Here is a 27626-nt window from a genome sequence, read left to right on the forward strand (position 1 = left end):
TATAAGCTGCATGTGCTTTATTTTCCAAAAACGATAATAAAACAATACATAAGCCGCACCTTACTATAGGCCGCAGAACTAAGGACTGTGCTTTTTAACGTGGCAGCAACTTTGCCATTTAAAACGGAACAGTGCAGAACGGCACAGTTTCGTATTATCCGACGCTTTTTAATTTAGTGCCTAACGGGACAGTACCGTGAGGCATTGTTTCACATTTTCTTTCACAGCTAGAAGTGCACTAATTGCAGATTCCCGTTAGTGCGCCCTAGTGGTGAAAGAAAAAGCCACAGAATAAGCCACAGTGATTAGCCGCACCCTTGTAGGCCTACCTATAAGCCGCATGGCTCAAATCATCAGAAAAAAGTAGCGGCTAATCGTCCGAAAAGTACGGTAGTTTGTATTTGTGAACCGCACGTAGAAATGTGTAGGCGAGATCAATAATGCAATTTGATCGCTTGCTGCAGTTTGTCTCCTGGACTATCAATGACGTCAAGGTCCCTGCCGCAGTGACTGATGTTGTACCAATATTAGAATTCAAGTATTTATAGCACGCGGTGCCGCGGTGGCCATGGCCCCGGGTTGTTATTGCTTTTGGTTGGTAATAAAATTCATCACCACAATAATTATTATTCAATTTTATGACTTTCCCTACCAGACTGTCATCCTCATCAGTTACAAATTCAATGACTAAACTAATATCATCATCTTCTTCATTTGTCTAGGCTTTTCCAAAAAAAATTTATTATCTTAATTTGTTTTGCCAAGCTGCTCAGTCGGTGTATTAGCTATAATGAGTTTAGCAAAACTTGCCCAATGAGCCAACCACACACGAAAATTGCCTGCATTTCTAATATGACGATTTTATTGTGAATATCAATGAAGAAAGCCATTTATTTTCGCGTTTTCGCTTGTTCGTTATGATAGTTCAGTTTCGCTCATGAAATTTTCGCGAGAGGCTGTTGCCGCGAAAACGTGAAAGTTAGATGCCGCGAATACATAAGTGTCCTAGGGTACTTATATATCAAATTAAAATAAGGGTCTTATTCGAAACTCTGAGGATTGAGTATAAATTTATAAATTCCACTTTGTCATTGTGTCTGTCTGTTAGTCCGTATACGCCCTATGCATTGTCAAATCGTTTGGCCAATTCTATCCAAACTGCATGCATATGCTACGTACCTTCCGTCAGGTCACTAAAAATATTTAGGTTTAAAATTCCATCTATTTTCTGAGAACCTGCCTCTTAAAGAACCTCCTGCAGGCTATCTGATCAAAAACTATTAAAATCTCAGGTATCACCAGGTTTACTGATAGTTAGTAATAAACTGAAAGACAAATAGCTATAATAACCGTGACGGTGTTTCTCTATGTACTGTGCAAAGCCAAGGTTAGTTTTTTACCTAGACTCTTGCCATCATTGACTGTGTTGTGAGCCGTGTATACCTTGGAGCAGAATGTCAACGGAATCACAAGTCAATAGTTCATAAAGGTCTACTTTCATCATTTAATTAATGCAAGATTTATTTAAATAAAAATTAGGCTCTCACTGATAGACACAAGTATTCAGTTATAACTCAACTATGAGGTTTTAACTGTTTTATTCATATTTAACAAAATTATTTGTAGACTCAGCCTCTTAAACAGCCACCTGCAGACTATTCGATCGGAAATTGATAAAAATCTCAGGCGTCACCAGGCACACTACTAATCGTCAATAAAATGTTATTTTGGTTCTTGTTTGTACGTAATGAGGCTCAACCATAAAAAATTTCTTTAGAACTCTGTAAAAATTGAATTTAAACTGAATGTGGGAAACTGAACTAATAAAGTTATAATAATACTAATAATAATCGAAAAGAGGTTCTTATCGTCACCTAGCAACCGTTTTAAAGACACATAGGGTGTCGAGTAAAGTATTTGTTCAAATTTAAAGTTTAATTTGTATATTGAACAATAATGTTTATGTTATACAGTAATTTGGTACAAAATATACAGTAATATTTTGGTAGAGTGAATGCTCACTCTACTTTTGAGGAGTTGTGTTAGCAGTTTGATTTAGCAGGTAATAAATCCTAATGAGGAAATAAATCCTAACGGGATGTTAGTTCTAAGGCTATTATCACAACACTAGACTTGCACCACTAGTTGGCTGTCATGGCATGGCAGCATGCAGACTGTCACTAACTAAAAGTTTGAAATGGAAAACTGTACTTTAGGAAAATGCTTCGCCGAGTTGGCAGCCATCGCTAGTGACTTTTAAACCTATTTTATTGTGACAAAGTCAGTATTCCAAATTCTTGTTTAACTACGTTTCCTCATTTCATTGCCGTAGTATTGGTTTCCAAAATTCGTTTGCTCTGCAACCAAATGTTGTATGAGGTTTGGCCAAAGTAAATTCAATTGCTGCCAAGGTTTTGTCGCGAGATTTAATTTGCATTAACGTTGTAGATGTCAGATGAAGAGCTCAAAAAGCTGATGTCAAAGTATGGAGAGGTGGACAAAGTAGACACTCCGTCCAGCTCTGGTAAGTTCATCTACTAACTCACTGAGTGAACTCACATACAGTAAGATATTGTGGGGGTAGCTTTTAGTCTTTGAGGCAATTAGGCCACTGTGTCTGTCGAGTACATGTATAACTAATCAAACTTTGTACACGATCTTCGATTGAAAATTAGAGGTGTGTAGACGTCAAAACGCAAGAAAACACTGGTAGTTGCTGTCCAACTTGGTGAGGATGGCTTGCTTAAAAATTTATTATTTAATGACTTTGATCAGACCATCTTACAACGTATTTAGTTGAAATGGTTGTAACAAAACAGATGCCTCAAAAGTGACGTTTTAGAAATGTTAACGCAGTCAAATGACACTTGGTCAACTTTTTTATGGCACTCTAGCACCTTAAAATATTTACTTAAGTTTAGGTGTTACAGGCACTCAATATTGTCAACACCTTGTAGGTCAGTAAAAAAAATTGTGGATCATATATCATGCTATTCAAAAATTTTTTTCGTTTAAAATTGTTTCATTGTCGCAACATTTATAAGAAAATCAATTGTTAGTTGTTCTTAAAAGCTAAGTATATAAAGGGAAGAAGGGGTGGCCCACTATATGAGAAGTACTGGCTTATGGTAACATTTGCTCCGGTAAATGATGGTTTTTGACATACGAAGCACATCTTGTAAAAAATTCACTGCGTGTGCTGATGTTTGCCAGTATTCCATGAACATCAACAGAATGTTAGCTAGCTACAGTCTGTTAGGAGCTAGCTACAGAATGCTAGGTGCTAACTACAGGATGTTAGGGGCTATCTACAGGATGTTAGGGGCTAGTTACAGGATGTTAGGGGCTAGTTACAGGATGGTATCTTATTCCTCCGTAAATAAAAATCTTTTCCATGTCTACTTTATAGGAAAGAAACGGGGATTTTCCTTTGTAACTTTCCAGTCCGGAGGTTCTGCTGAAAAGGCTATTTCTGAACTAAAAGAAGTGAAAGAAAGACCAGTTGCTGTCGACTGGGCAGTGGACAAGGCTACCTACCTGAGTAACCTCTCTAAAGGTCAGTTCCGTCTTCTTTTAAGCCTTCTTTTTTCTTTTATCCATATTACTTTTAAGTCCTTTTTATTGCGACTCTCCACCATGACCCCCTGACGATCCCATAAAATTGAATTTTATTGCTAGAGAATAGTTTGAAGATCACTCTTGGAAACTATATTATCATTGCTATGGTGATCATTTGGGTTTCACTATAATTATTTGCATATCTAATGATTGCTTGTGTAATCTACGAGGTCCATTAGCCAGTGTTTTATCAACTAAATTGCTAGAGCAAACAGCTCCCATTTTTTGAATACTTTTAGAAGTTCACCATGCGTTTATTTTAGACCTAAAACCTGATCATTACACTGGAAATAACTGTAATTGTGTTTTCAAAATATTTTAATGGCTTCAAAATACATGTTTGGTTGCCATGAAGAAGACTGTACATTTTGTTTTGAAGATAAAGTTTAGAGATGATGTTTTGATCAGTTTCTGCTGACAGAACTACAACACTCTTTCCTTGTGTACTTTTTGACTTGCTTGATGCTAAATCAGAATTATTTCTATTCATAAATATGTTTGATTGCCGTAGCATAAACATTTAGTAATCTTTTGTTTGCGACAGAAAGGGCAGCATGATAGTCATAAGACACTATTGAACCTGGTTTACTGACTTGCAGGAATATAGTGCTCTGTTTTGGTGCTTTGTATTAATACTTCATCTCTCTTGGTTTGTCGCTTTTCTTCACTCATATTGTAATAATAATTACGTCGCCATCGACTGTTGTTTTTCGCCTTTTATTTCTGCTCTTTGCGTTTCAATTTAGGTGGCATGTTTCTCGAGGCCTATTTGAAATGGCATATGTTATTTACACCAGAAGCATATCATACCAAATAGCCTGCATAGCTATTATATTACTTTATTACTAAATTGATCTAAGTAAAACATCATTGTTTAGTTGATGCATAAAATTAACACCATATATATTTTAAATTAAAAGAGATTCAATTCAAATAAAATTGCATCAATATACAGATGCTGTAGGGAGTAAATCTATCTCTATTTAATGAAAGATGTTTGAAATTTATTTTGTTAATTCAACTAAAAAGTAGTAACTCTTGTTTATTGTATCAAATAATTGTAGTAATTGCATCAAAATACAAATGCTCTAGATGGTAAATTTGTCTAAGTTTATTGAATATTTGAAATTTATTTTTTCATCAATTACACCAACTAAAAATTAGTAGCTTTTCTTATGAGCGGTACAATTGTTGATAAAATTCGAAACACTAATAATAAATATTTTTTATAAAATATGAACTATAAATATTTACTATTAGCAGTTCTAATATGAGCCTAGGAGGTAATATTATAGTGTAGTATTGTGTTATTTAATTAATTAATAATATACCTTTTATTAATATTACTATAATGCATTTATAAATAATCTAAGAATTATTATTCAGATAATAAATGTAAACGGGAAATTAAAACCGAATAAACAAGGAATAATATAGCGTAATAACGCCATATTAAAAATAATAATGGAATACTTGTTAGATATGTTATTTAAAAATGATGTTCAATTTCATGTAATAAACAAAAATTATAATTTAGAAATGATATAATATTTATATTTGTAATATGGTTAAAAATGAAATTAGTTAGTTTTTTAATGTTTGCTTTGCTAGATTGTTATTTACCAAGAAAATAACGAATGACAAGAATGTCTCGATAGCACATTAGCTTAGTTTATTGACACAACCTGTACACATTGTACACCCGTACAATGTGTACAGGTTGCCCTGCATATTAGTGTAAGGCAACAATTACTAAACACTATTATATGAAACATTATTTTAAATGAAAATTTACTACCAGTCTTGCTGTTTATTTACATTGCGAATCACTCACCGAAATGTAGTTGTACGCTAAAGGTGTCGACTGATGATTGCCGATGTTCACACAAACCTCATCAGCATGACTATATTTTAAAGAAGGGGAAAGCCAGTCTATATTATTGAAACCAGTAGAGAGCAATTTGCAATCATCTCTTCTGCAATTTTCTGTATGTATTCTATTCTGCCTTTGAAGTATTTAACTCTTTTTTCATAGTAGAAGATGGAAAACATGATAATTTTAAATTAGCGCTGGTGTGATAATCATAGTTGAATAAGAGTGGCAGGTTCACCGCGTTTCAAGACCGATTATTATTATTATAAAATTGCTAGAATTTTCAAATTTCCTATTTTTCTGATAGCTTGTTTGGATGGAGTAGTGAGGTAATTATAATACTTTTTCAAGTGATCGTTTTTCTAACAAGGCAAGTTTTAATGGCAGGTATGACACTGTATTGCAGGTGCTATTAACTGTAAAACTGATGTTTGGAGATTAAAATGCTTGTGAATTATATTTAAACTGCAACAAAAGTTGTTTCACCTTACTCTGAGGACATTGTGGAACTTATATTTCATCTTTATACAGTGAACAACAACGGCAACAACTGACTGATACTCCTGTACGCATTGCTAACACCACCTCGATGAATGACAAAAGTTTATCTAATTTCATTTGTATATTAATATTTATTATCTTGTACAGTTTATGATGGTATAAAATGTGGAGATTATAAAAATAAAGAATCTTTTGTAAAATTACATGTTAAAGTATGTATGTTCAGCCAAATTTTAATAGGAGGCTCTGAAATCTGGCGATTCCCAAAATAAAAAATCCTACCCATTCTGAAGCTTCCTACAAAACAATTAGAATTTTTGACAATTTAAGCCTTTCTCAAGTCATATAAGCTGCTTGTACGCTGTCTGCTTGATATCATCATGCTAGAATGAAGGCAAATATGCTTGTTACTGTTACAAAGTCTTAAAGTAGTGGAACATAGATTCTTGAGATACAAAGCTGTGGTGCTGCATAGGTCACAAATATGTGTATTCTGTGCTGTTGATAATGAACAACTTCGACAAACTCCGATCATAGAGTAGGCTTACATGGCGATATCTACTAGTTAGAAGCCTGTGTATTTCCTTTGTTCTCTCTCCTGGTTTTCATGCGTTATACGTATCAAACATATATGCTTGTACAAGTAAGCAAGCGTGAGTACGTAACTCCAAATTCTGTTATTTGCTCATTGTTTTCTAAAGTGAACATTATTTAATATAAATCATGTTGTCTTAATGAATCATAATGAATCATCGATTCTGGTGAATGATTACTAAAGCCATTCTTGCACCTGGTTGGCCGTTTGTGTACTAGTGATACTAGTACAAACAGAAAAATAGACAGATAGACACAGCTCTTATTGTATCAAGATTGGCATTCCTTTTCAGGTGTCAGTGATTTGTATCAACTCTACATATTGATAGTTGGGTACTGCTCACCAATATCCAGGTTTTCACAACTATTAAGATGTTTTTTTGCAGATTCCAGTCTCCAAGTGTCTCCTTCAAAAGGAGGAAAATCTCCCAAGTCCATAAAAAATGCAACTTCTAGTCAAAAAGACATGGAGCGCATGTCATCACCCGATGATAAACTAGGTGCTGTGTCTGAGCCAGACGCTGAAATAGTAGATGAAAGTGAAAGTAACAGTGAACAGGAAGATGAATCAGGGTCAGAAGATGAATTAGAGCACGAATCTGGGTCAAACGATGACATAGAAGATGACTCAGCAATAGAAGTTAATGAAGACTACAGTTCCAGTGATGACTCGAGTTTAGATGCATCGGATGATGAAATGGAAAAGGGAGGCAAGAATCTTGGTACAAAAGCTAAAAAAATTGGTTCGTTTAAATATCTGATTTCGAAAGATTACTGTTAGGGCTCAAAACCAATAGCATTGGCAGATATTTTTGCCACAGACAAAAAATCGCTTATTTGAGCCAATCTTTGTCCATCGGCTTGTCTGACTTTAGGAATCCTTATTGTTCTTTCTCTATTGGCTCATCTCCTGCCAGTAATAATGACTATTACTTTGTTCCTATATTCAGGAGGCAAGTCTAAAAAAGCTCATAGTACATCAAGTGCTGATGTAGCACAAGATCGGACTATATTTCTCAGGTATGACTAGCTGTTGACCTTCACTAAAGGTCACAAGTACTTTAACTGATTCCAACCAAGCTACAATCGAATGACACACATCGTTCATCTGTTTTAAATTCATTTCATGCCAAAATAGTAATAGGTTATTACTGAAGATATTACTGTAAGAATATACCATATTTCGCTTGCGGTGATTTGTTTCTCGCCTCTAAAACCAAATATAAATACCTCAAATGTTTAAAATATAGTAGCAAAACAAATGCATTACAGTAAATTTCTCGCTGCTTCGCAGTTCTTCAGCACCTTGAGGAGTGCAAATATTAATTAAAAAATTGACAACTGAAGGAAATAAAATTTTAAAGAAAGAACTAAAATACAATAAAAATCTCTTTCATACTCTGCTCAGTGAGATCCCTTCGTGAGAATTATTGTGATAGCTGTTGTTGCTTCTCGTGGTTTCCTGTTTTCTGTTACTTTTTGGTAAGTGCTTGTGACACCGTTCATCAGGCCTCTTAAATGCCTTTGACACCCAAAATCATACGTTGAACCAAAATTATAAACCTAACATTCAGGCTGGATCAATTCCTTACTAATGTATAAGTGCATTCTCTCGTATAAAATACTGGGACTGAAGATTAAAAGTGAAAGTCAAGAAAACTTCATTTTATTTATATATTTAGAAATTCATGTAATAAATACACTAAATTTTGAAAGCAGTTTAAATGTTCCGGTGTTTTAATTATGGCTCATGCGTTAAACATTAATTTTTATTTGACGGGTTGGACATATCATTGGAGGAGTTCCGGTACCGATTAATCATGGAAAATGAGGGATCACTGTATATAGAATGTAGAAAACTAAACTATATGTACAAAAACCCAAGTAATAAAGTAATATAGTCATTGAAAATACATTTTTTGTCTCATCGCCTTCACGATAGACAGGCATACAGAGGGGTAGCTTTGTTGATACAGGAGACTGATGATACATTGGTACAGCGGGCGGTACAACGGGTGGTACAACGGGTGGTACAACGGGTGGTACAACGGGTGGTACAATGGGTGGTACACCAGGGTATTAAAGATACAGAGATAGTCTAACATGTAGTACATAAACTTTAAATTAGTTTCTATTACTTTTGTTTATATATTGGATGTTTCAACTTGTTTCTTCAATTTTGTTTTCACTCATTCATTTAAACTTTTTTAGCATTTATCTTACTTCCTCTTTCACGATAACTACTAAAAGTTTATATCCTGGATCTGACGATATCTGCTAGTGTGCTTCTGTAATTTGTTGCTGTAAATTTAAAGAAAACATTACTTTCTCCTTTTTCATAGCCGCTCTCACTATTTTCTTAGGATATATGATTCTAACGTTATGCAGCGAAAGTATGAAATGCTGTTTAGTATTGTTTAAACACTGTAGAACCAAAATATGTAAAAGAGAACAGCGTACTTGTGTACTTATTTACAAGATGGCAATGTTTAGTGAAAATTTTGGCAATTACTCTGCGTACAGTCTCAGGTGTTTGGTCAAAGGCCAAAATATTCATATGTTGGGGTGATTGTAAGTCGAGGCTTGGCTGTATTGATGAGGGGTCTGCATATCATTTGCAACCGCTTTGCTACAATTTGTTTTGAGCATCTTCTCTACAAGCACCTGTCTTCTCTACAAGCACCTGTCTCACCACATCTACTCTGCAAGCACCCGTCTCACCACATCTACTCTGCAAGCACCTGTCTCACCACATCTACTCTGTATACACCTGTCTTATCACATCTACTATGCAAGCACCTGTCTTATCACATTTACTATGCAAGCACCTGTCTTACCACATCTACTCTGCAAGCACCTGTCTCACCACATCTACTCTGCAAGCACCTGTCTCACCACATCTACTCTGTATACACCTGTCTTCTCACATCTACTATGCAAGTACCTGTCTTACCACATCTACTCTGTAAGCACCTGTCTTACCACATCTACTATGCAAGCACCTGTCTTACCACATCTACTCTGCATACACCTGTCTTATCACATCTACTCTACAAGCACCCGTCTTACCAGATCTACTCTGCAAGCACCTGTCTTAACACATCTACTCTGTATAAACCTGCAAATGTTACTTCAGTTCTTTATTATTCATTTCCAGGTCATGTGGGGGACCAAAATTGTCTCCTTTTATGCTCAACGTCCACAGCTATATAGCGCAGTTCATATTAAATATTGCTAGATTTTGTTGCAACACAGAAATTCCTACACGTGGTATCGCAAGCTTGAAATTTATTTTTGCATATACAGCCTAACAGCAAGCAGAATTTCATCTTTTCGCTGTAGCATCCCCTTCAGTTTGCCGTAAACCTTTGTGGGAGTTAGGCGTCCTTGTCATCTAACTTGGCAGTTATCAACTCATGCGTTTACTGTTCTACTCTTCATCACAGAAATGTTGGCTATGAGACCACCGAGGATCAGCTAGCAGAGGTCTTTAATCATTTTGGTGACGTCTCATACACCAAATTGCTGGTCGATCCAATGACAGAAAGAAGTCGAGGAGTGGCATTTGTACAGTACAAAAAGAAGGCACATGCTGAGAAGTGCTTGGAAGCCGCTCAAGATGATCAACAGGTGAGGAAAGTTGTGTTTCGCGCGTCATACTGAGCAAGCTGCAGCAGCTTTTAGGAGAGAGTCGGGTGGTGGCCGAAACAGTCCAACCTCGACTTACAAAGTTAATCTATCCTGAAACTTTTTTCATATGTTAAGATTGATGCGTAGCCATGGTGATTCAGGAAATCGATGTGGTGTAGGTCAGGGTGGTGTTAAAGATAGCTTTAATCACCTCAACTTTAATTTACCATAACACATTTAAATATACCGTACAACCTCTAATTGAGCGCAACCTTAATTTTTAACCAGCCTCTAATAGATTGCCACGATAAAAGGGTTTAAAAAATGCAGTGCCACCCTTTATTTGAACATCGGCTCTATTTGACTGCCTCTTTGATATTCTTTGATCTTCATGACCCAGTAATAACAATGTTACCAGTAACAACTTGGTTTCATCAATAACAACCAATTATTTCGTTGTTGCTGTAGGGGTTGCCATAGTTTTAGTGACGGTGTACTTTGGAAGATCGATCATCACAATCATCAGAACTACACTCTGATTCGAAGTCTCTACGGTTTAAATTTGATCCATTGTCTCCAGGTTCGACTATCATGCGGTTTACCATCTGACCTGAAGACTTTGAAGTGTTTTGCTAACAAAGAGAATACTCTTTATGAACACCATCTGGCGTAATAGCAGCCAATGTTATGGCACATCAAAGTCTGTTTTCGAACTCCAAGGTTTTACCATCTTTTCTTTAAAGCACATAACTTATATTATTATTTTATTAAATAGTTCAATACATCAGAGTCTTGACTTTCGAATGAGCCTATATTCAATACACAAAGAATAATAGAACTATGAAAAACAGGGTGTCAAAAGTATGTCCTGCAATAAAACAACACTTGGTTGCGGTCCGCACAATGTGATGTCATAATTATTATTTAGCCTTAGGTAGTCGATCCCTTTCACTGCCATTGAGGCTGCGCTTTTTTGTGATAATCGGTGCTGTTAATCCCAGAGAGCGCTAATAATAAACTAGGATTTTAGATAATCAACAATGCCCGCAATCGTGCTAACGCCCGACCAATACAAACACATGTTTTGGGTTAATTAATTATGCTTCAATAAATATACTGTCGTTGATAAAGGTAATGAAATGACATCGATTAAATTGTGACCTGCAGTTCCGTGGCCCTAGGACTATTATAGCCAATATGTCAATATGTCAATCGCACTTTCGTGAGATTATGCAATGCTTAAAATTAATTAGTCTCAGTCGTGCCCCTCAACATCACAATAAAATGAGAGGGCTAGTGCATAATATCATCGGGAAAACATAGTATGGTGCTTGGAATCTGGGTTATTATAGAAACAATCTGTACAGGGAGAACTAATGACACGGATTCCTTTGTCATCGTCATTGGTTCTCTGGAGTTGTCCTACCTTCGCCTGCCACTAGCGTCATTATTTTAGTTGATAAATATAAGCCGCAAGCAATGAAACAAGCGGTAAGAGCACGCAACACCGAATATATGAAAATTTTGACGTCACCATTTTCGAGCCTATCCCTTTGAACATTTCTGTGATAGAGCTTTGGGGAATTTTTATAAACACCAATCAATGTCTGTCTCACCATGTCAAACAATGGCTCATTCGAAAGCCAAGACTCTGATGTATTGAAATATATGATAAAAAAATTATGTCAATTATGTGCTTTACAGCGTTGAATTCGACACCTTGGAAATAATTAGTAACTGTAACCAACTAATATAAGGTCTTTGTTTAGCTCGGTCTGATACTTTAACGTTTATGAAAAACCGTTTAACAGAATGTTGAGGTTGAGGACAATAATGTCGATGCGCCAGAAAGAGAGTGCGAAATATAAGTGGAACTAGCATTGCTTCGCCCGTAAAAAGGCTTAAATTTATCTTCCTAAAATTCTGACAAGCTATTTGAAGAATACAGCATCACCCTCTAATTAAAAGTCATCTCTGATAAAACGTTGCTATAGAGGAGGGGTTTACAAATATAGCATCATAGCAATCAAATAGAGGTTTTACAGTTTTTTTGTTTTACTCTGTTGAAGCTTTTTATATTAATTATCAGAGCCAGCTCCTCTCAGATTTAACATATTTTACGATTTCTGTTTCGTGTATCACTTTTATTTTTTTCCACATGGCTTCTTGACAGCCTCTGAGGTTATTATTGAAGACCAGTAGTAAGCCTGGTGATGCTTGGGAATTCTTTTATTATCAATAAGATAGACTGTAGGTGGGTGTTTAGGAGGCTGATTCTAAGAGACCAGGCAGAGTTTTGAAACCGATATATTTAGCAACCTGGTGAAAGGTACGGAGCTTAGATGAAATCAACCAAGACAATTTACAATCGTAATTACGTTCGCACAGACTGACAGACACACAGATAAAGTGTGCTTTGTTTGTTTTTATTTCATTTATTGCTTTGCGTCTGAGAAACATCGCTTTCATCCTGGTTCCTTTCTCAAGATCAACTTAAAACTCCAAAAGGAAACAATAAAACACTTTGTTTAATATTATTCTTGGACCAATCTATGTGAAGACTGTGCATAATTGTACTGGTTTATGAAATCTTTTGAAATTTATGAAATTTTTCAAAAAAATTTGACAGTTACTCGTTCAAAATAGCTTTTTATGCCAACCCAAATGTATGCTTGAATTTATCATTGTATGTTAAATTCATACGTTAAAGTGATTGTAGGTCACAGTATGGCTGTATTTCAATGGTAGGACAACCCTCACACACATATTTCAGGGTTTATCTATTTTGTTCATTGTTTATTTTTCTATAGAAATCGCTGTTTGTGGTGGACGGACGAGACCTCAATGTGACACTTGCCATTTCACGAGAGAAAATAAAAGAACTAGTGAAAGCAAAGGAGAAACAGCCCAAGGATAAACGGAACCTCTTTTTAGCCAGGGAAGGGCTGATTCGCCAGGGAACCCAGGCTGCCCATGGGATCAGCAAGAATGACATGAACAAGAGAACCAAGGTTAGTCAAAACTATAGAGCACAGTCTACAAATCAGGCGTCTTTTATATGAGAACCCAAGCGAGCGATATAGCTGCCAACACTTTATTGACCAATTACCATTCAATGAAATAATTAGAATGAGTCACTTCTCTGACAGTCTGTTAGCAGTCAGCAAAGGTCAAATAGCCCTAAAACTAAAATAAATGTCCATTGCTTAAGGCTAGACTGATATCGCGGTAAGGTTTAGCAGTGCCCTCAGTTTAAATCAATGGAGATATTTTTCTGTTTGTTTTATCACTAAGCATCAATAGAAAAATTCCAAAAAAGATTTTACTGGAACTGCTGTTACTGGATATTAGGAGTCTATCTGCGCTTCTCATTGTTTAGCTATATTCTGCTGAGCAGCGCTGCTGTTGTGTCATTTCCAGTCTTTCACACTGTCTCTTGTCGTAGCTCGAATCTATGATGAGAGCCAAGCTCAAGAGCCCATTCATATTCATCTCTCCGACGAGACTCTGCATTCACAACCTGCCTGTCAAGTTAAACGACAAACAGCTGAAGTCCATTTGTCTCAAGTCTGTCCAGGAAAAGACAGCTAAGATTAGTGAGGTTGGCATCTTATGACATTACCAAAGGGTCATGATCTTACATAACAGGGGTCATGGCCTCACATAACATAGGGCCATGACCTCACATAACATAGCATCATGGCTTCACATAACATAAGATCATGCCTTCTCATAACATAGGGTTATGCCCTCAAATAACATAGGATATGAGTCATGGACCGCCTGCCATAGGGTCATGACCTCATATACCAAAAGGTCTCGATTCCATTTATCACAAGGTCATGACCTCATATACAATATTCAAGTTGAAATTTTCATTCTGCAATGCAGATTAGTTTCTGAGGATTCTTTAGCCTCTAGCTTTAGTCAAGAAGTTCATAAGCCACGTAATTAAAGAAACTATTAAACATATACCCTACAGGATGAAAATATTCGTTGGTTATAAAAATTTGCGATTTCGCGAACAGTCAATTCCGCGAATTATTAAATTCCGTGAATAATTAGTTCTATTTTTAATCACAAGGGAGAATAACTACTGCGCCAAATTAAAAACTAGCTGCTTAGCTAGTTTTTAATATAAATACTAAACGTAGTTGAGTTCCAAAACATTTTTAAAATCATTGCCTGGGCTTTGAGCTAACACCATTGCCAATGCATCACATTTCTTTACAAAATTATTCAAGGTTGTCACAAGATATGCAGAATGGCGTCATCGCAAAACAGCCGTTAGGCAGATGCACTAAACGTAGCCAAGTTCCAAAACTTCTTTAATTAAAATCATCGCCGGGCTTCGAGTTTTATTGCCTTTGCATCAAACTTTACAAAATTATTCAAGGTTTTCATAAGTTAGTCGGCATGGCTTCGTCATCGCAAAAAATCTCTCCTAGTCTTTTTACATTGAAATCAACTCCATCAATCTCTAATACCGAAGTTGAGAACGATCATGATTCTGATCTGGACATTATGGTATGTATTTGATTTGCAGTGCAGATACGTTTTTCCATAATTAACTGCATTAGTTAATTCTTTTGTTTAAAAACTGATCGCTTTCATTAAATGCTTCAGCTATTGTTTTTGCACTTCTGCACCACAGCACGTTTTTGCATTTATTAATATGTTTTCTTTTTTGTGTTTACTGCAGATTGAGAATGAAACAACCTACTCCGATTACGAAAACTAGATACAAGTAGTAATATTCATCAAGGCAGGAATATTGGCAGAGAAGCAATCAGTCAACCTAGAATTCATCGACAACAACTCCTTGATATCGCTGCAGCAAACGTGATTAAATCATATATTTTATTTCATGTATATATATTCCCACGAACAACGAGCGGAAGCGAAGTATGAGAGTTTTTATGATAAATGCATGTGCACACAACTTACGAAAATTAATCATCAACAATGATACGAACCCTTGTCTAAAAATTTCATCAAAAAATTCACCATCGTTTTGTAGAGTCGTTAAAGTATAATAACGATACAAAACACATTTAAGCCTATTTAAATATGTTACCAAGTCTTTGTAAACCATCGGCATTATCTTAAAACTTACCCATCTGATCGGATTATACACAAATAGACAGATTAATTTGGACAAAAATCGCCACAAAATGCTTGAAAAGCTTAGCTTAATAAAAGTTAAGACCGGAAATTGAAACGCCGATCGACAGTGAATAGAACGATAAAGTCGTGCGCATTTCGCGAAAAAATAACGTGCACATTTCACCAGTCTATAGCATTGTCAAGGGTTTCTGTAATTAACGTAGGAGTGCTGAAATCGTTTCATTTTTGCCGATTTCAAAGTAACTGACATTTTAGACTCTTGAGTGCTTTGTTATTCTAACTGATGTACAACGCAGTGTAAGTAATGGAAATGATGATGATATTTTTTTCTAACGATTCTTATGAGATTGTAAGATTATGAGATTATACTTATGAGATTATATAAGCTATGACGTTTTTAAATGTAAACAAAATTATTGTGTATTGGTTTTATATTATTACTATATTAATAATATTGGTTATTCTGATAATATCAGTGCATTTTACTTCTAATATTGGCCAATATTGCATTTCTCCTATTGCAGAGGAGAGATATAAACATATAATCTTTTCCTTTCATTATTGCTATTTGTTGTATATAATAACAGCCACACCCAGTACATTACATCTACCATTGCAGTTATCCTATTGCACTGCATTGCCATTTGACTGCTAATCTTGCATTTCTCAACCATCAATACCCTTTCTTTTTTTCCAATATCTCTTTGGTCGTGGGCTGTATGACAGTGAAATTTCTAGTATAATTTATTACAAACTTGAGTTACAAATGAAATATTTCAAATAGAAATAAAGTTTTACAAACGATGAATGGAATAAATATAAACAGTTTAGTCTATATGGCGGTTGTCTTGAGCAATAAAATTAAACTGATACTCTTGATAAGTGAATACTAGCGTGTAATGGTGCTCTCTGGCTAATTATTTTGGTAATAGCAGCTCTATATCGCTGTCACTGTCTTGGGTAGATGTTAAAGGCGATTTCCTCATTACTACATGGCTGGTAAGGAAGTTATCATTAGAACTCTCCTCGTGGCTTACTATTGCAAAGTTCTGCCGGTTGGCCAAAGATTTGTGCTCGTAAAGGCGTTGTTGTTCCTTTTTTAAAACAGATATATTCTCCTCGTAAGTAGCTGTGGTCACTTTTACCTCAATTTCCAGACCTCCCCAAATGATTGGTGATCTTCTAAGAATGACATATACCACCCGTGCAGTCATGATGCTTGCGTGTATGATGAAAAATCTCTCTCTCACACTAAAACAAATAATGAAGCGGTAGGGATGGAAAAAATAAATATTGCGTTTTACCGAAGAACCAAAGTAAAATTCAACTAATTTAGTAAATGGTTTTGAAAAAGCTCATTACTTACCACCAATTGTTGGTTCATCAAAGGCCTCCAAATCTATGAATATTCGTGAAAACCTCTGAACGCAGCAAAAAATTTATAGCTTAGCTTGATCCACCCGTAGTTGTAAGCTAAATAGAAAACGAAACACGCAATGCGCGCATGCGTAGGGTTAACTCTATTGCTAGATTTAATAGAGTTAACTCTTCATAGAGAGTGACAGTTTTCAGCCGCGAATAAATTAATCCGCGAATATGCATGAAATGGAAATTTTCGCGAAATATAACTCCGCGAATAAATTCATCCTGTAGGGTATACAGCGAGTGTTATTTCTGCAGAGAAACATGTTGCTAATAGAAGTCATTCGATGATCATGACAGTTTTAGTTGAAACGCGTTTCTTTTTTGTTGAAAACCTTTTATGCGAACTCTGCTCCTATACATTTAGGAACATTCAGCTGTGTTGTTCTACCAGTGCCTGCATATGTCACGCATGCTTGCCTATATGGAGGGAAATAACACTTACACAGTCTTCGTATTTCCAGATCAGCCTTCTGGGAATTCTAGCAGTTTATAATGGGTGTTAAGGTTGAAAATCCTGTAATGTCTTTTGTAATATTTGAAACATTTTCAAAGAAATATAGATTTTAACTGCATACCTTTTTGTAAAACTATTGAAAAGTTTGGCAAAGTGGCTTTTGAGATAATAATGCTACAACGACTTAAGCTGCAATTTTTTTTTTGCCTGAAATTGCTTCACTGGCAAAATGATGTAATTTCATATGTTTGCTCTCACAATAGAACATACATTGCCAATTTGCATCTATTTGAGTTCCATGTTCATATTGTAATTAGCATCAAATGATTGGCAGCTAACTTTTTTATTTAATAATTTTTGACCAAACTGCACTTCTTTTAGTGTATGCCATATTGAATATTCAAAAAGTTATTTGTGAGCAAGGTTTGCTGACGCGAAGCAAGATGGCCTCTCCACAATTGATTAGTCTTGTCTCTGTCACGTTTTTTTAAATCTCAACCATTTTGCAATGTTCTCTGAAGCTTAGCAGACAAGGCTTGTTTGATTCATGTTAAAACTTGGGCACTTTTAGATTGCATGCATACACCTTAAAGAGGTACCTGCGATCTCATGTCAAACAATATCTATAGTTCAGCAATTAACTATAAGATATTGTTGAGAGAGTCCTTAACTGTAAGAGTTTTAGCTTCTGCTTTGGATGTTTGATGTGAGTTTTTTGGTGATTTGTTCAATTCAGCCAACGGCTTGCCAAAACTGCAATTGAGGATATCCTCTCATCATTTAGGAAGAATCTAATTTGACCAATCAGTAATTCTTTTTTTTGTTTATGATTATTATTTGTTTCCGCATAAATCACTTGAAGTTCATGTTGTTCATAATGTCCTTGAAACTATAATTTTTGTGATTTGCTATATTCCATTGCAACTCGGGACAATGAACAACTATCACTGCTACCTGAAACAGAGCATGATAACTATGTCTGTAGGCTTGCGTGTGTTGATAAACTTGCAATTATCTTTTACATGCCATTTTTAGCGATGTCTGACCCACAATGCAGTTACTCTGCCGAAGACTCGTTAACGAGTCCAGTAAAAGTATTTAGCAGACATTAAATGAAGGCACGCCAGAAATACATTAAATTAATTGTAAATATGGCTTCGCCTTTTTGCTCATGCATTGCTTTGCATGCGTGCTTCTACTGTCAAGAGACCATACTCAACATAGTTAGGATGTACCACCATGTACAATCATACCTCGACATACGAGCTTAATGCATTCTGGGACTGCCCTCGTATGCCAATGCATTATTTCTAATACAAAATAACTGAATACAAAACATATTTTCCCATACGATGAAAAGAATGCCTTAAACAGGATATTACGATGGAATTGGTGTTTAATTGTTGTAATTCAGTACCTATGCTAACAAAGTAATAAATACTCATTTGGTGGTTATGATCTGCAATAAACTGTAACATTACTTCATACAGTACTGTATGAAGTTCTTACCTTCGAGACACATGTAGGGGTTAACAACTTAAGGTTAATGACTTTGGCTTACTCAACAGACTCAACAGACAAAACTAAGTGAGAAAGTTAAGTTTTAGTATAAAAGAAACTCTTTAAAGGTTAACTCCTTTAGTGCTGCCGGCATCCTTGGCATTGTGCCAGCATGTCTAGTCCGCGGCTGGATGAGCTATTGACATTGAAGCTGCCTCGCTGCGCAACTTCCAAGTTCAACACTCAGCCGAGGAGGGCATAATGTCTAGTTTTTTGTCATCAATTCCGCTTTCTCCAGTCTTATGCGCCAGACTAGATGTAAAGCGGTGCGCATGCACTTTACTAAATGAGAATTGTTTGAGCGGAGTATTTCATTCTTTGAAAACTGTTTTGCAACCGACCAACTGTTATATCAAATTGCTGATAAATATTTGCTGATATAAATCTATTGATAAACTTCGTTTAATAAGTCCGGTGATGCCCAAAATTTATTTAAAGGTTGATTACAACGAAATTCACATTACAGTTATTTGATATCAAAAGATTCACCATGTCTTACTCTGCTGTGTTGTAAGGGCCAAATATGGGGAAATGCGATTACACGCTCTTAAAAGCTCAAAAACGAAAAGCCTCCGTAGATTGGAATCTCTTTATTTCAATGACGTAGCCACGAAATTTGGTTATCGTCTTTCCACGTATGTTCTCACGTGAATTGAAAGGCCAATACAAAGCTCAACATATAACTTATCGTAGTACTAGTTTATGACAAACACTTCGGGTTTTACGGACGACCCCGTATCAAATATAGATGCTCGCTACTTTACAGTTTTGTTTCAGCCTGGTCTAATCGGCAAGTCGTAATCTGATCATGTGACCCAATACTTCGGAAATAATTTCTGTAGCACTTTTCGATTATCACAAGTGACCAACAGGCTCGTCATGATTATCAGACAATGATATGTACTTCTTCAAGCTAAGGCTAAAAAATTAAACGAATTTTATGGTAAGTTATAAGATATCACTGCTAAAAGTGACAGCATTACAATGACGATAAAATAGACGCGTAAGAACAATAGACATAGTTTTATTGAATGCGTGAAGTATATTTGTGAGAATATTTTGACGAATAAGGTTGCAAGAATGTGTAAACAGAAACCATCCTTCACAACTGCATCACATTTGAGCCGTTTTGGAAAGGGAATCCAAACTACGGCGGTCTCGTGGGGGCTGCGATTTTCTGTTCGTTTTGAGCTTTTAAGAGCTTGTAATCACCTTTCCACATATTTTGCACCTACAACACAACAGAGTAAGACGTGGGGAATCTTTTCATATCAAATAACTGTAATGTGAATTTTGTTGCAAGTCAACCTTTAAGATAGCTAACATGAAATGCTAATAATAATAAAATATAGTTTTAATATAAAATAAACTCTTTAACTAAACTTGATTTTGTCTTTGTCTTAATTTTTTATTCTTTGGCACTTTTTTCCTCGCATTCACTATAACTTTTAGGCGACCTTTTTACAACTTTTTTTGGACTGATTCAATGAGAAAGACGGAGTAATGCTGTTCTCAAAAATGGCCCCTCACAAAATTGGCATTTAATGGCCATCAGAGAACCGGCTTGTATGCTTGTATCTCAAGGCTGAAATTTGTTCGAACTATTTCTCAATTTTCTCATACGTTGGGGCACTCAAATTTCGAGGTACGACTGTCTCAATCAAGGTGAAACTACTGTATTTTTTCTTAAACTGTAAATGGTGGGCAATTGGAATCACAGCCACTCACCTGTACCCCAATTTCACCCTCCATATATTGAGGACGTCCTTACTACTGTTCAGCTGCTAGTTATGTTTTTATTGCTGCTGTAGTGTCGCATTATCCGAGATCTAACCAATGTGAATGCAGATGGCATCGGGAAGTCAAGAGGTTATGCTTTTGTGGAATTTGGTGACCACAAGCATGCCATCGCCGCACTCCGTCATCTCAACAACAACCCAGAAATATTCACCAATGAAAAGGTTGGAAAGACATTCTTTCATTTGTGTTTTGTTGGTCAGTTTTTGGTAATCTTGATATGCATGTTTTCAACAAGTTACATTCCTACAGCCATCCTCAGCTAGCTCATATATATCAGTGAAGGTGCTGCTGAATCACAAATTGTTGTGCAACTTTTTTATTTTTAGTGAATTCAACTACTGTGCTCTAAAACTGCTCATTTTACTGAATTGAGGCTTATTAGAGATTTTTATCAAAATTCTCTCGGAACTTTTTCGTTTTCAGTGAGTTTGAATAACAAAGCATAGGAAAAAGAACTGATTTACCTCGGTACTTGCATCTTCTGAGCAATGACTGCTTTGAGCACTTTTAAAAAAAAGTGTTAGTACCATTTGCTTGACCAATAGCTTAGTTGTATGCAACTGAAAGTGCCAGTTTTATAGAGTACAAACACTAAACATGCTGAACGGTTAGAGGTGTAATTTGTGCATGTTTTAGTTACTGCTGTATCGTATGTTTATGGTACGTTGATGGTGCGCTTATGGTACGCTTATGGTATGTTTATGACATATGTATGGTATGTTTATGGTATATGTATGTTATGTTTATGGCACATGTATGGTATGATTATGGCATGTTTATGGCATGTGCATTTTATAATATTGAGCTAGAATATAATCTTTTTTATTGGTGTATCTGAACTAGGTATTGTCCACACAATAACCTCCTATTACTCCCTGTTACCATTACATGTGTTTTTCTGTTAGGACTTGTTTTCATAAATGGATCTTTATCCTACAGAGGCCTATCGTCGAGTTTTCTCTTGAGAATACGAAGGCTCTCCAAGCTAAGGAAAGGCGACTGCAGACGGAGCGATCAAGTTCGTCGGGCAACGCAAAGACATCGAGCAAAGCTGTGAAGACCAAGCTGAACACACGAGGATCTGATGCGCAGGTGGAGCGGCCCAAAGGGGTCAAACCAGGCTTGCCGAGCCATCATGGGCCAAAGGTCAGTCTGCGTATGGAATATTTTTTTGACATCTGCGAGTCGCGCTACATTAAAACCATAATGTAGTGCATCCCAGTGTGAAGGCGTTTTCAGCCGAAGCATTTGCAGCGTTCGAAATTTGCAGCGTTCGAAATTTGCAGTGTTCAACATTTGCAGCATTCGGAGCCAATAGTGCCTTGAAAAATTTGTAAGGCAAAATTTGTTTTATTTTGCATTGGGCAATAAAATTTGTCAAGAAAATGAAATATTTATTGTCAAGGGTGAAAACATGTTACTTATTGCTGATTGGTTATCTATTATTATCTATTGCTAGCAAATAGGAATTTTCCAAGTTGGTAGGGCAAAAGTTTTTTTTGAAAATGAGGTCTTTTTAACTTAAATAGTTAAGACGATTTTATTTCTTAGCATAAGTTTTCTTAAAAAAAATTTAAAGTAAAAATGGAAAAACCTGCAAAGAAAGTTCATCGTAGTTAATTATATTGTATCATATTAGTTATAAAAAGAAAAATGTGTGGATGGTGTATTGACCAAGCACTGCACGAAAATATTTAGGTTTGATCACTTTTGTCAAATTGATTTCTTGTTCTGTGAATATATGTATCATTGTATGTATTTTTTGTCAATTTTTAGGAGCCGGTACTAAGTCATATTTATCGTCATTTACATTCACAAAAATTTCTTTGGCAGAGCTGTAACACCCTTTTGGGGCGGTTAGAGCCATAGACCTTAAGTCTTGGGAGTATATGGTTAAACAACATACGAAACTTCAGACTATCACATTACCAGAAAATCGATTTCTACATGGAAATTACACACACACACGCACAAACACACACGCACAAACACACACGCACAAACACACACGCACAAACACACACGCAAAAACACACACGCGCAAAAACACACAAACGCACAAACACACACGCAAAAACACACACGCAAAAACACACAAACACACAGTTTTGCGTTTTCATATCTATATGCACAGTAGGCGCTCCTACAACGTAAATAATTCGTTCCAGGAACGTTTACGTTATAGAGATTTTGTGTTATAAGAAAAGTAAAATACATGGAAATTGCCTAATCCGTTCCAAGGTCTTTTCGAACTTACCCCTTCGGTCATACAAAAAAGCCAAAACTTAACTCTTTTAATTAGTGGGTTATACCTTCACTGCAGTATTATTGGTTTGCATTGACAACTTTTCTCTTCGTTCTGATCAATCTCTCTGGTTTTATAGACCATGATTGCGGTAATTTTACAATTAATTGATGGAGAGCGCAACTCTTCGACGTTCATTTACGATTTTCCTTTTTTCCAAACAGCAAAGTCTATTCTGTAGAGTAAGACTAATAACAATTGCGCCTACAATAAAGCAAAATGACAAAATTGTTTTACTATAAAAAGTGATATTACCTGTATGTCGTCTATCTGTACCCAGGGGTCAAGGTTAGGATAAAAGAAAACTCTTGATGATAGTCGAACTTGTGACATTCAGATTGGTGGACTGACACTAACATCTGCACCACTCGATCGCCTTTGCATTGATGAACAATTGCGTAGCTATTCTATTCTCTGTTTTGTTGACACATTTAATAATCTTTTACGACGAACTAGAATGTTGCGAATGTTGTATATATAATAGATACAACGGTATATGCACATCGATTTTTCTTTTGCAAGTGCGGTGAGATAAATTAACATACAATCGAATTTGAGAACTCGCCTGACCTGGCACTTCACGTAATATGGAGTTTTTTACGTAGTATGAAATGAAAACTTTATATAAATATAGGAGCGTCTATTGTATATAAACATGTGTTTTGTTGATCTGCCATCCATATGTCCAGTTACAGCGATAAAGTTATAGAAATATAAAACCGCTTTGCACTGGAATTGAACTCGGAACCACATTTGGCTAGTATGTAGTATATATATATATATATATATATATATATATATATATATATATATATATATATATATATATATATATATATATATATATATATATGCACTAGCTGTGCTACCCGGCATTGCCCAGGTATTAAAAATCAGCTTATAAACAATGGGAGGTAATGTAGTTGCCTGCCAGTCACTATTAGCCTGGCACATTGCCAATGCGTAATTTGAGTAAGCGTACTAATAAGAGCTACCAGCTTCTCGTGATGTTGTGCAATCACTTCGCTTCGTGACCCAAAGCAGTAGAGTATTTGCTTCCATATAGCAACATACATTGCTTGGTGATTTTATCAAGCTCGTGTAGCTAACTTAGTAGAGCATCGGACTGGCTCAAGGGAGGGTCTGAGATCAAATCTTCAACGATACGGATTCATTATTTAGGCCAACACTGAAAAATGTATATACATGTAGACTAGCTGTACTACCCAGCGTTACCCGAGTAATAAAAAAGTATTCATGCAGAAATTTTTTTTTTTTAACATATAAAAACAGCTACCATTGTAACTTTCAAACTTCCTATCATGAAAAAAGTGTTTTGTGCAGTTTGAATAAATTAAGAGAAAACATAAAAAACTGTAAAGGTTTCCAAATATGTTCAGACAACTGTAACTTTTCAATTTTATATTAAGAAAAAGTGTTTTGTTTGAATAAATTAAAAAAAATAAAACAGCTGTAAAGGTAAATGTAAAATAATTAGCAAGTAATAGCTAGATAAAGTCCGTTTTGCTACGATAACAATGAAAAATTATTTGATATATTTGGCAACCCAAGGCATCCAGTCATAATTATTTTGGTTTTTGACCTTGCGTTGCTTTGGACAGGTTCGACACAAACCACGCCCATCCTCCTTGGTTGATCCGAAAAAGGAAGCTCAGAGACTTAAGAAACGTAAAGAGCAGGAAATCAATAGAAGAGTTAGAGAAGACAACCAGCAACCTAAGGTAAAAGTTCATATTTCAAATTATTTAAATTTTTTAAGTATTGAAATTTTAAATTGTTTGACTGTTTGTTTTTTATGGTGAACTGCTATGATTAGAATTGGATCATTTCATGTTTGACCCTTTCAGTGTGGGGTTTTTGGGTCAAGTGGGTCTTTTTGCATTTTTAAGGATTTTTTTGGTTTGTGCTGTCCATGTGATTACTAACTTTCAGACCATTCAAAGCAGTTGCCTTGTAATTTGGTGTAGTAAAGTGTAACCTGAAAAATGAATCAAATGATAATTTGATGACATAGGCACAGCCCGTATCTTGATTGTTTACTAAAAGATAGTTTGAGTTGTACAACGCTACAACTAATTGCAGTCAATATTAACAATAATTTCTAGTTTTACCAACAAAGCTATGTTACAGAATTATGTGCCAAGTTGATTAACACGAGTGGATTGAAGGAGAGATATTGAAGGGGGATATTGATATTGTCGAGGTAGACAAGTTAACACGCGACAGCCAAATCAGGTCAACGCAGCCCGACCTGAGTTGATAAAACACTTAAATTAGAATATCTTACGTATTACCTATTTATATCAACTGTTACCTGTTCACTGATCTGTAGAATTTTGAGTAACTGATATTACTAAACTCACAAAATTAAATATTGTGGTTTCTGAACCACCTAAATGTTTAAATGTTTTGTAGCACTTTCTATTAGTGGTGAATCCTTCAACTTATTCAAAACACTGGCTGTTTTTAGCTAACGACTGTTAACAAGTTGGTTTCTGTTGTAGTATATAATAATCAATCGTGCATTGGTGTTAAGAGTGTGTCACAACTTTGCAGCACCTATAATAGATGGCGTAGCAATTTAAATGAAAGCATTTGTTTATCAAATTTGAAAAATTTAGTTTATTAAGCCTTGGCAGCTGACTATAAGAAGTGCTAGTTGCAGAATTGGGTTTTTCCAGAATCAGGGTTCATACTGCTTCTTTGCGCCAACACAATTGTATATTAATAAAACACTTTTCCAGCCAAAGAAGATGAAATATGATGCACCTGATTCCTTTGACAAGCTCGTCAGCTCCTACAGAAACAAGATTTCAGCTAGGTCTCAGGCTAAGGCCAAATGGTTTGAGTGACCTCAAAGCTAGCTTGGATCCAGTTTCAAAGACATTTTATGAATTATTGTAGTCATTTAACAGTGTCTTTGTTGTATGACTTGTTTTTTATATTCTTCTAATAATCATAATGGTTTTGTCTGCTGACCTGACTTCAGCAAAAATATATGTCATGGAAACAATATTGTTCTATGAAATGATAAATCTGTGGTTTCCATAGAAACATTGCTTTGTGTGTGAAAGTGTATTGCATTGGAAGTGTGACAGCGCACTTGAAAGGAAAGCAGTGGAGAGTATGTGAGAGGAAAGGAGAGTGTGTGAGAGAGAGAAAAAGAGTGTGCGAGAGAGAAGGGGAGTATGTGCGAGAGAGAAGGGGAGTATGTGAGAAGAGAGGAGAGTGTGTGAGAGAGGAGAGTGTGAGAGGAAAGGAGAGTGAGTGAGAAGGAAAGTGTGTGAGAGGAAAGGAGAGTATGTGAGAGAGAGAGGAGAGTGAGTGAGAAGGAAAGTGTGTGAGAGGAAAGGAGAGTGTGTGAGAGAGGAGAGTGAATGCGAGAGAAGGAGAGTGTGTGAGAGAGAAGGGGAGTATGTGAGAAGAGAGAAGGGTGAGTGAGAAGGAAAGTGTGTGAGAGGAAAGGAGAGTGTGTGAGAGAAGAGAGTGTGAGAGGAAAGGAGAGAGTGTGAGAGGAAAGGAGAGTGTGTGAGAGGGGAGAGTGAATGAGAGAGGAGAGTGTGTGAGAGAGAAGGGGAGTATGTGAGAGAGAAGGGGAGTATGTGAGAAGAGAGAAGAGTGAGTGAGAAGGAAAGTGTGTGAGAGGAAAGGAGAGTGTGTGAGAGAAGAGAGTGTAAGAGGAAAGAAGAGTGTGTGAGAGAGGAGAGTATGTGAAAAGAGAGGAGAGTGAATGAGAGAGAAGGAGAGTGTGAGAGAGAAGGGGAGTATGTGAGAAGAGAGAAGAGTGAGTGAGAAGGAAAGTGTGTGAGAGGAAAGGAGGGTGTGTGAGAGAGAAAGGGAAAGTATGTGAGAGGAGATTATGTGAGAGAGGAAAGGAAAGTATGTGAGACGAGAGTATGTGAGAGAGAAGGAGAGTATGTGAGATAAAGAGAGTCTGAGAGAGGAGAGCGTGTGAGAGAGGAAAGGAGAGTGTGCGAGGAAAGGAAAACATGCCACTACCAACATTGCCACCACTACTGACCAGCCCGGAGCCTGTTGGTTGAGTCAATAGTGACTCTTCAACCTCATATTCTGTCTCCTCTTTTTAACAACTCTCTCTAATGGAGGCGGGCTTAACAAAAATCCCATGAGGAAGCTCTTCCTTGGACATACCCGACTGCACACGCAGTGACGCCACAGCTGGTTGGTATTCTAGGTCTAGACCTATTGACCTCAGCCAGACCTTCAATTAGTGCAGGTCTGCTCTCCCCATTCATCCAAACCTCCACTAACTGCTGTATAGCCTCTCTGAAAGCCTTAGCATTTTCAGAACCGCTGACTGTTCCCCATAGACCTATTAACTATACTAAATATATTATAATAATTAGTATCATAATTATAACTAACCTACAGTATTACCTGCATTACGTATAGGTAAAAGGTCTATGCTGCTGCTTCATGCCTGGCTTTCAGCCTAGCATTTTCTCCTTAGACTTTTTCTGCACCGGTTTTTCTTTACTCTCAATCTCCGTTAGCTTCTTCTCATAACCATCTCTGTCCAACATTCCATTGCTGGACACTCGGCTAAAAACAGGCATTACCTTTCCCATTATGGATACTGGTTGAGCCACTTTCATAGCACCCTCACTCATCTCAGCTCGACTGTTTCCCCCCTATGAACACCTTCATCTCTGGTGCCTCGGGCTTTCCTATTTTGGCTACCATTCTTTCCGCCACTG

General features: G+C 36.3%; 1 protein-coding gene across 1 annotated transcript in view; it reads left to right on the top strand.

The window, feature by feature from the left end:
- LOC137408317 (RNA-binding protein 28-like) overlaps window positions 1-25921 on the top strand; it is a 41774-nt gene extending 15853 nt beyond the window's left edge. The window contains exons 7-17 of the mRNA XM_068094804.1: window positions 2449-2524; window positions 3410-3556; window positions 6973-7329; window positions 7537-7606; window positions 10033-10216; window positions 13027-13227; window positions 13662-13817; window positions 20594-20743; window positions 21522-21728; window positions 24510-24629; window positions 25653-25921. Coding sequence (XP_067950905.1) covers window positions 2449-2524; window positions 3410-3556; window positions 6973-7329; window positions 7537-7606; window positions 10033-10216; window positions 13027-13227; window positions 13662-13817; window positions 20594-20743; window positions 21522-21728; window positions 24510-24629; window positions 25653-25760 — 1776 coding nt within the window. The 3' untranslated portion in view covers window positions 25761-25921. The remainder of the gene's footprint in view (window positions 1-2448; window positions 2525-3409; window positions 3557-6972; window positions 7330-7536; window positions 7607-10032; window positions 10217-13026; window positions 13228-13661; window positions 13818-20593; window positions 20744-21521; window positions 21729-24509; window positions 24630-25652) is intronic.
- The last annotated feature ends 1705 nt before the right edge of the window (window positions 25922-27626 follow it).

The sequence above is a fragment of the Watersipora subatra genome, chromosome 11 (assembly GCF_963576615.1).
Source record: "Watersipora subatra chromosome 11, tzWatSuba1.1, whole genome shotgun sequence".
Classification (NCBI taxonomy): Eukaryota; Metazoa; Bryozoa; class Gymnolaemata; order Cheilostomatida; family Watersiporidae; genus Watersipora; species Watersipora subatra.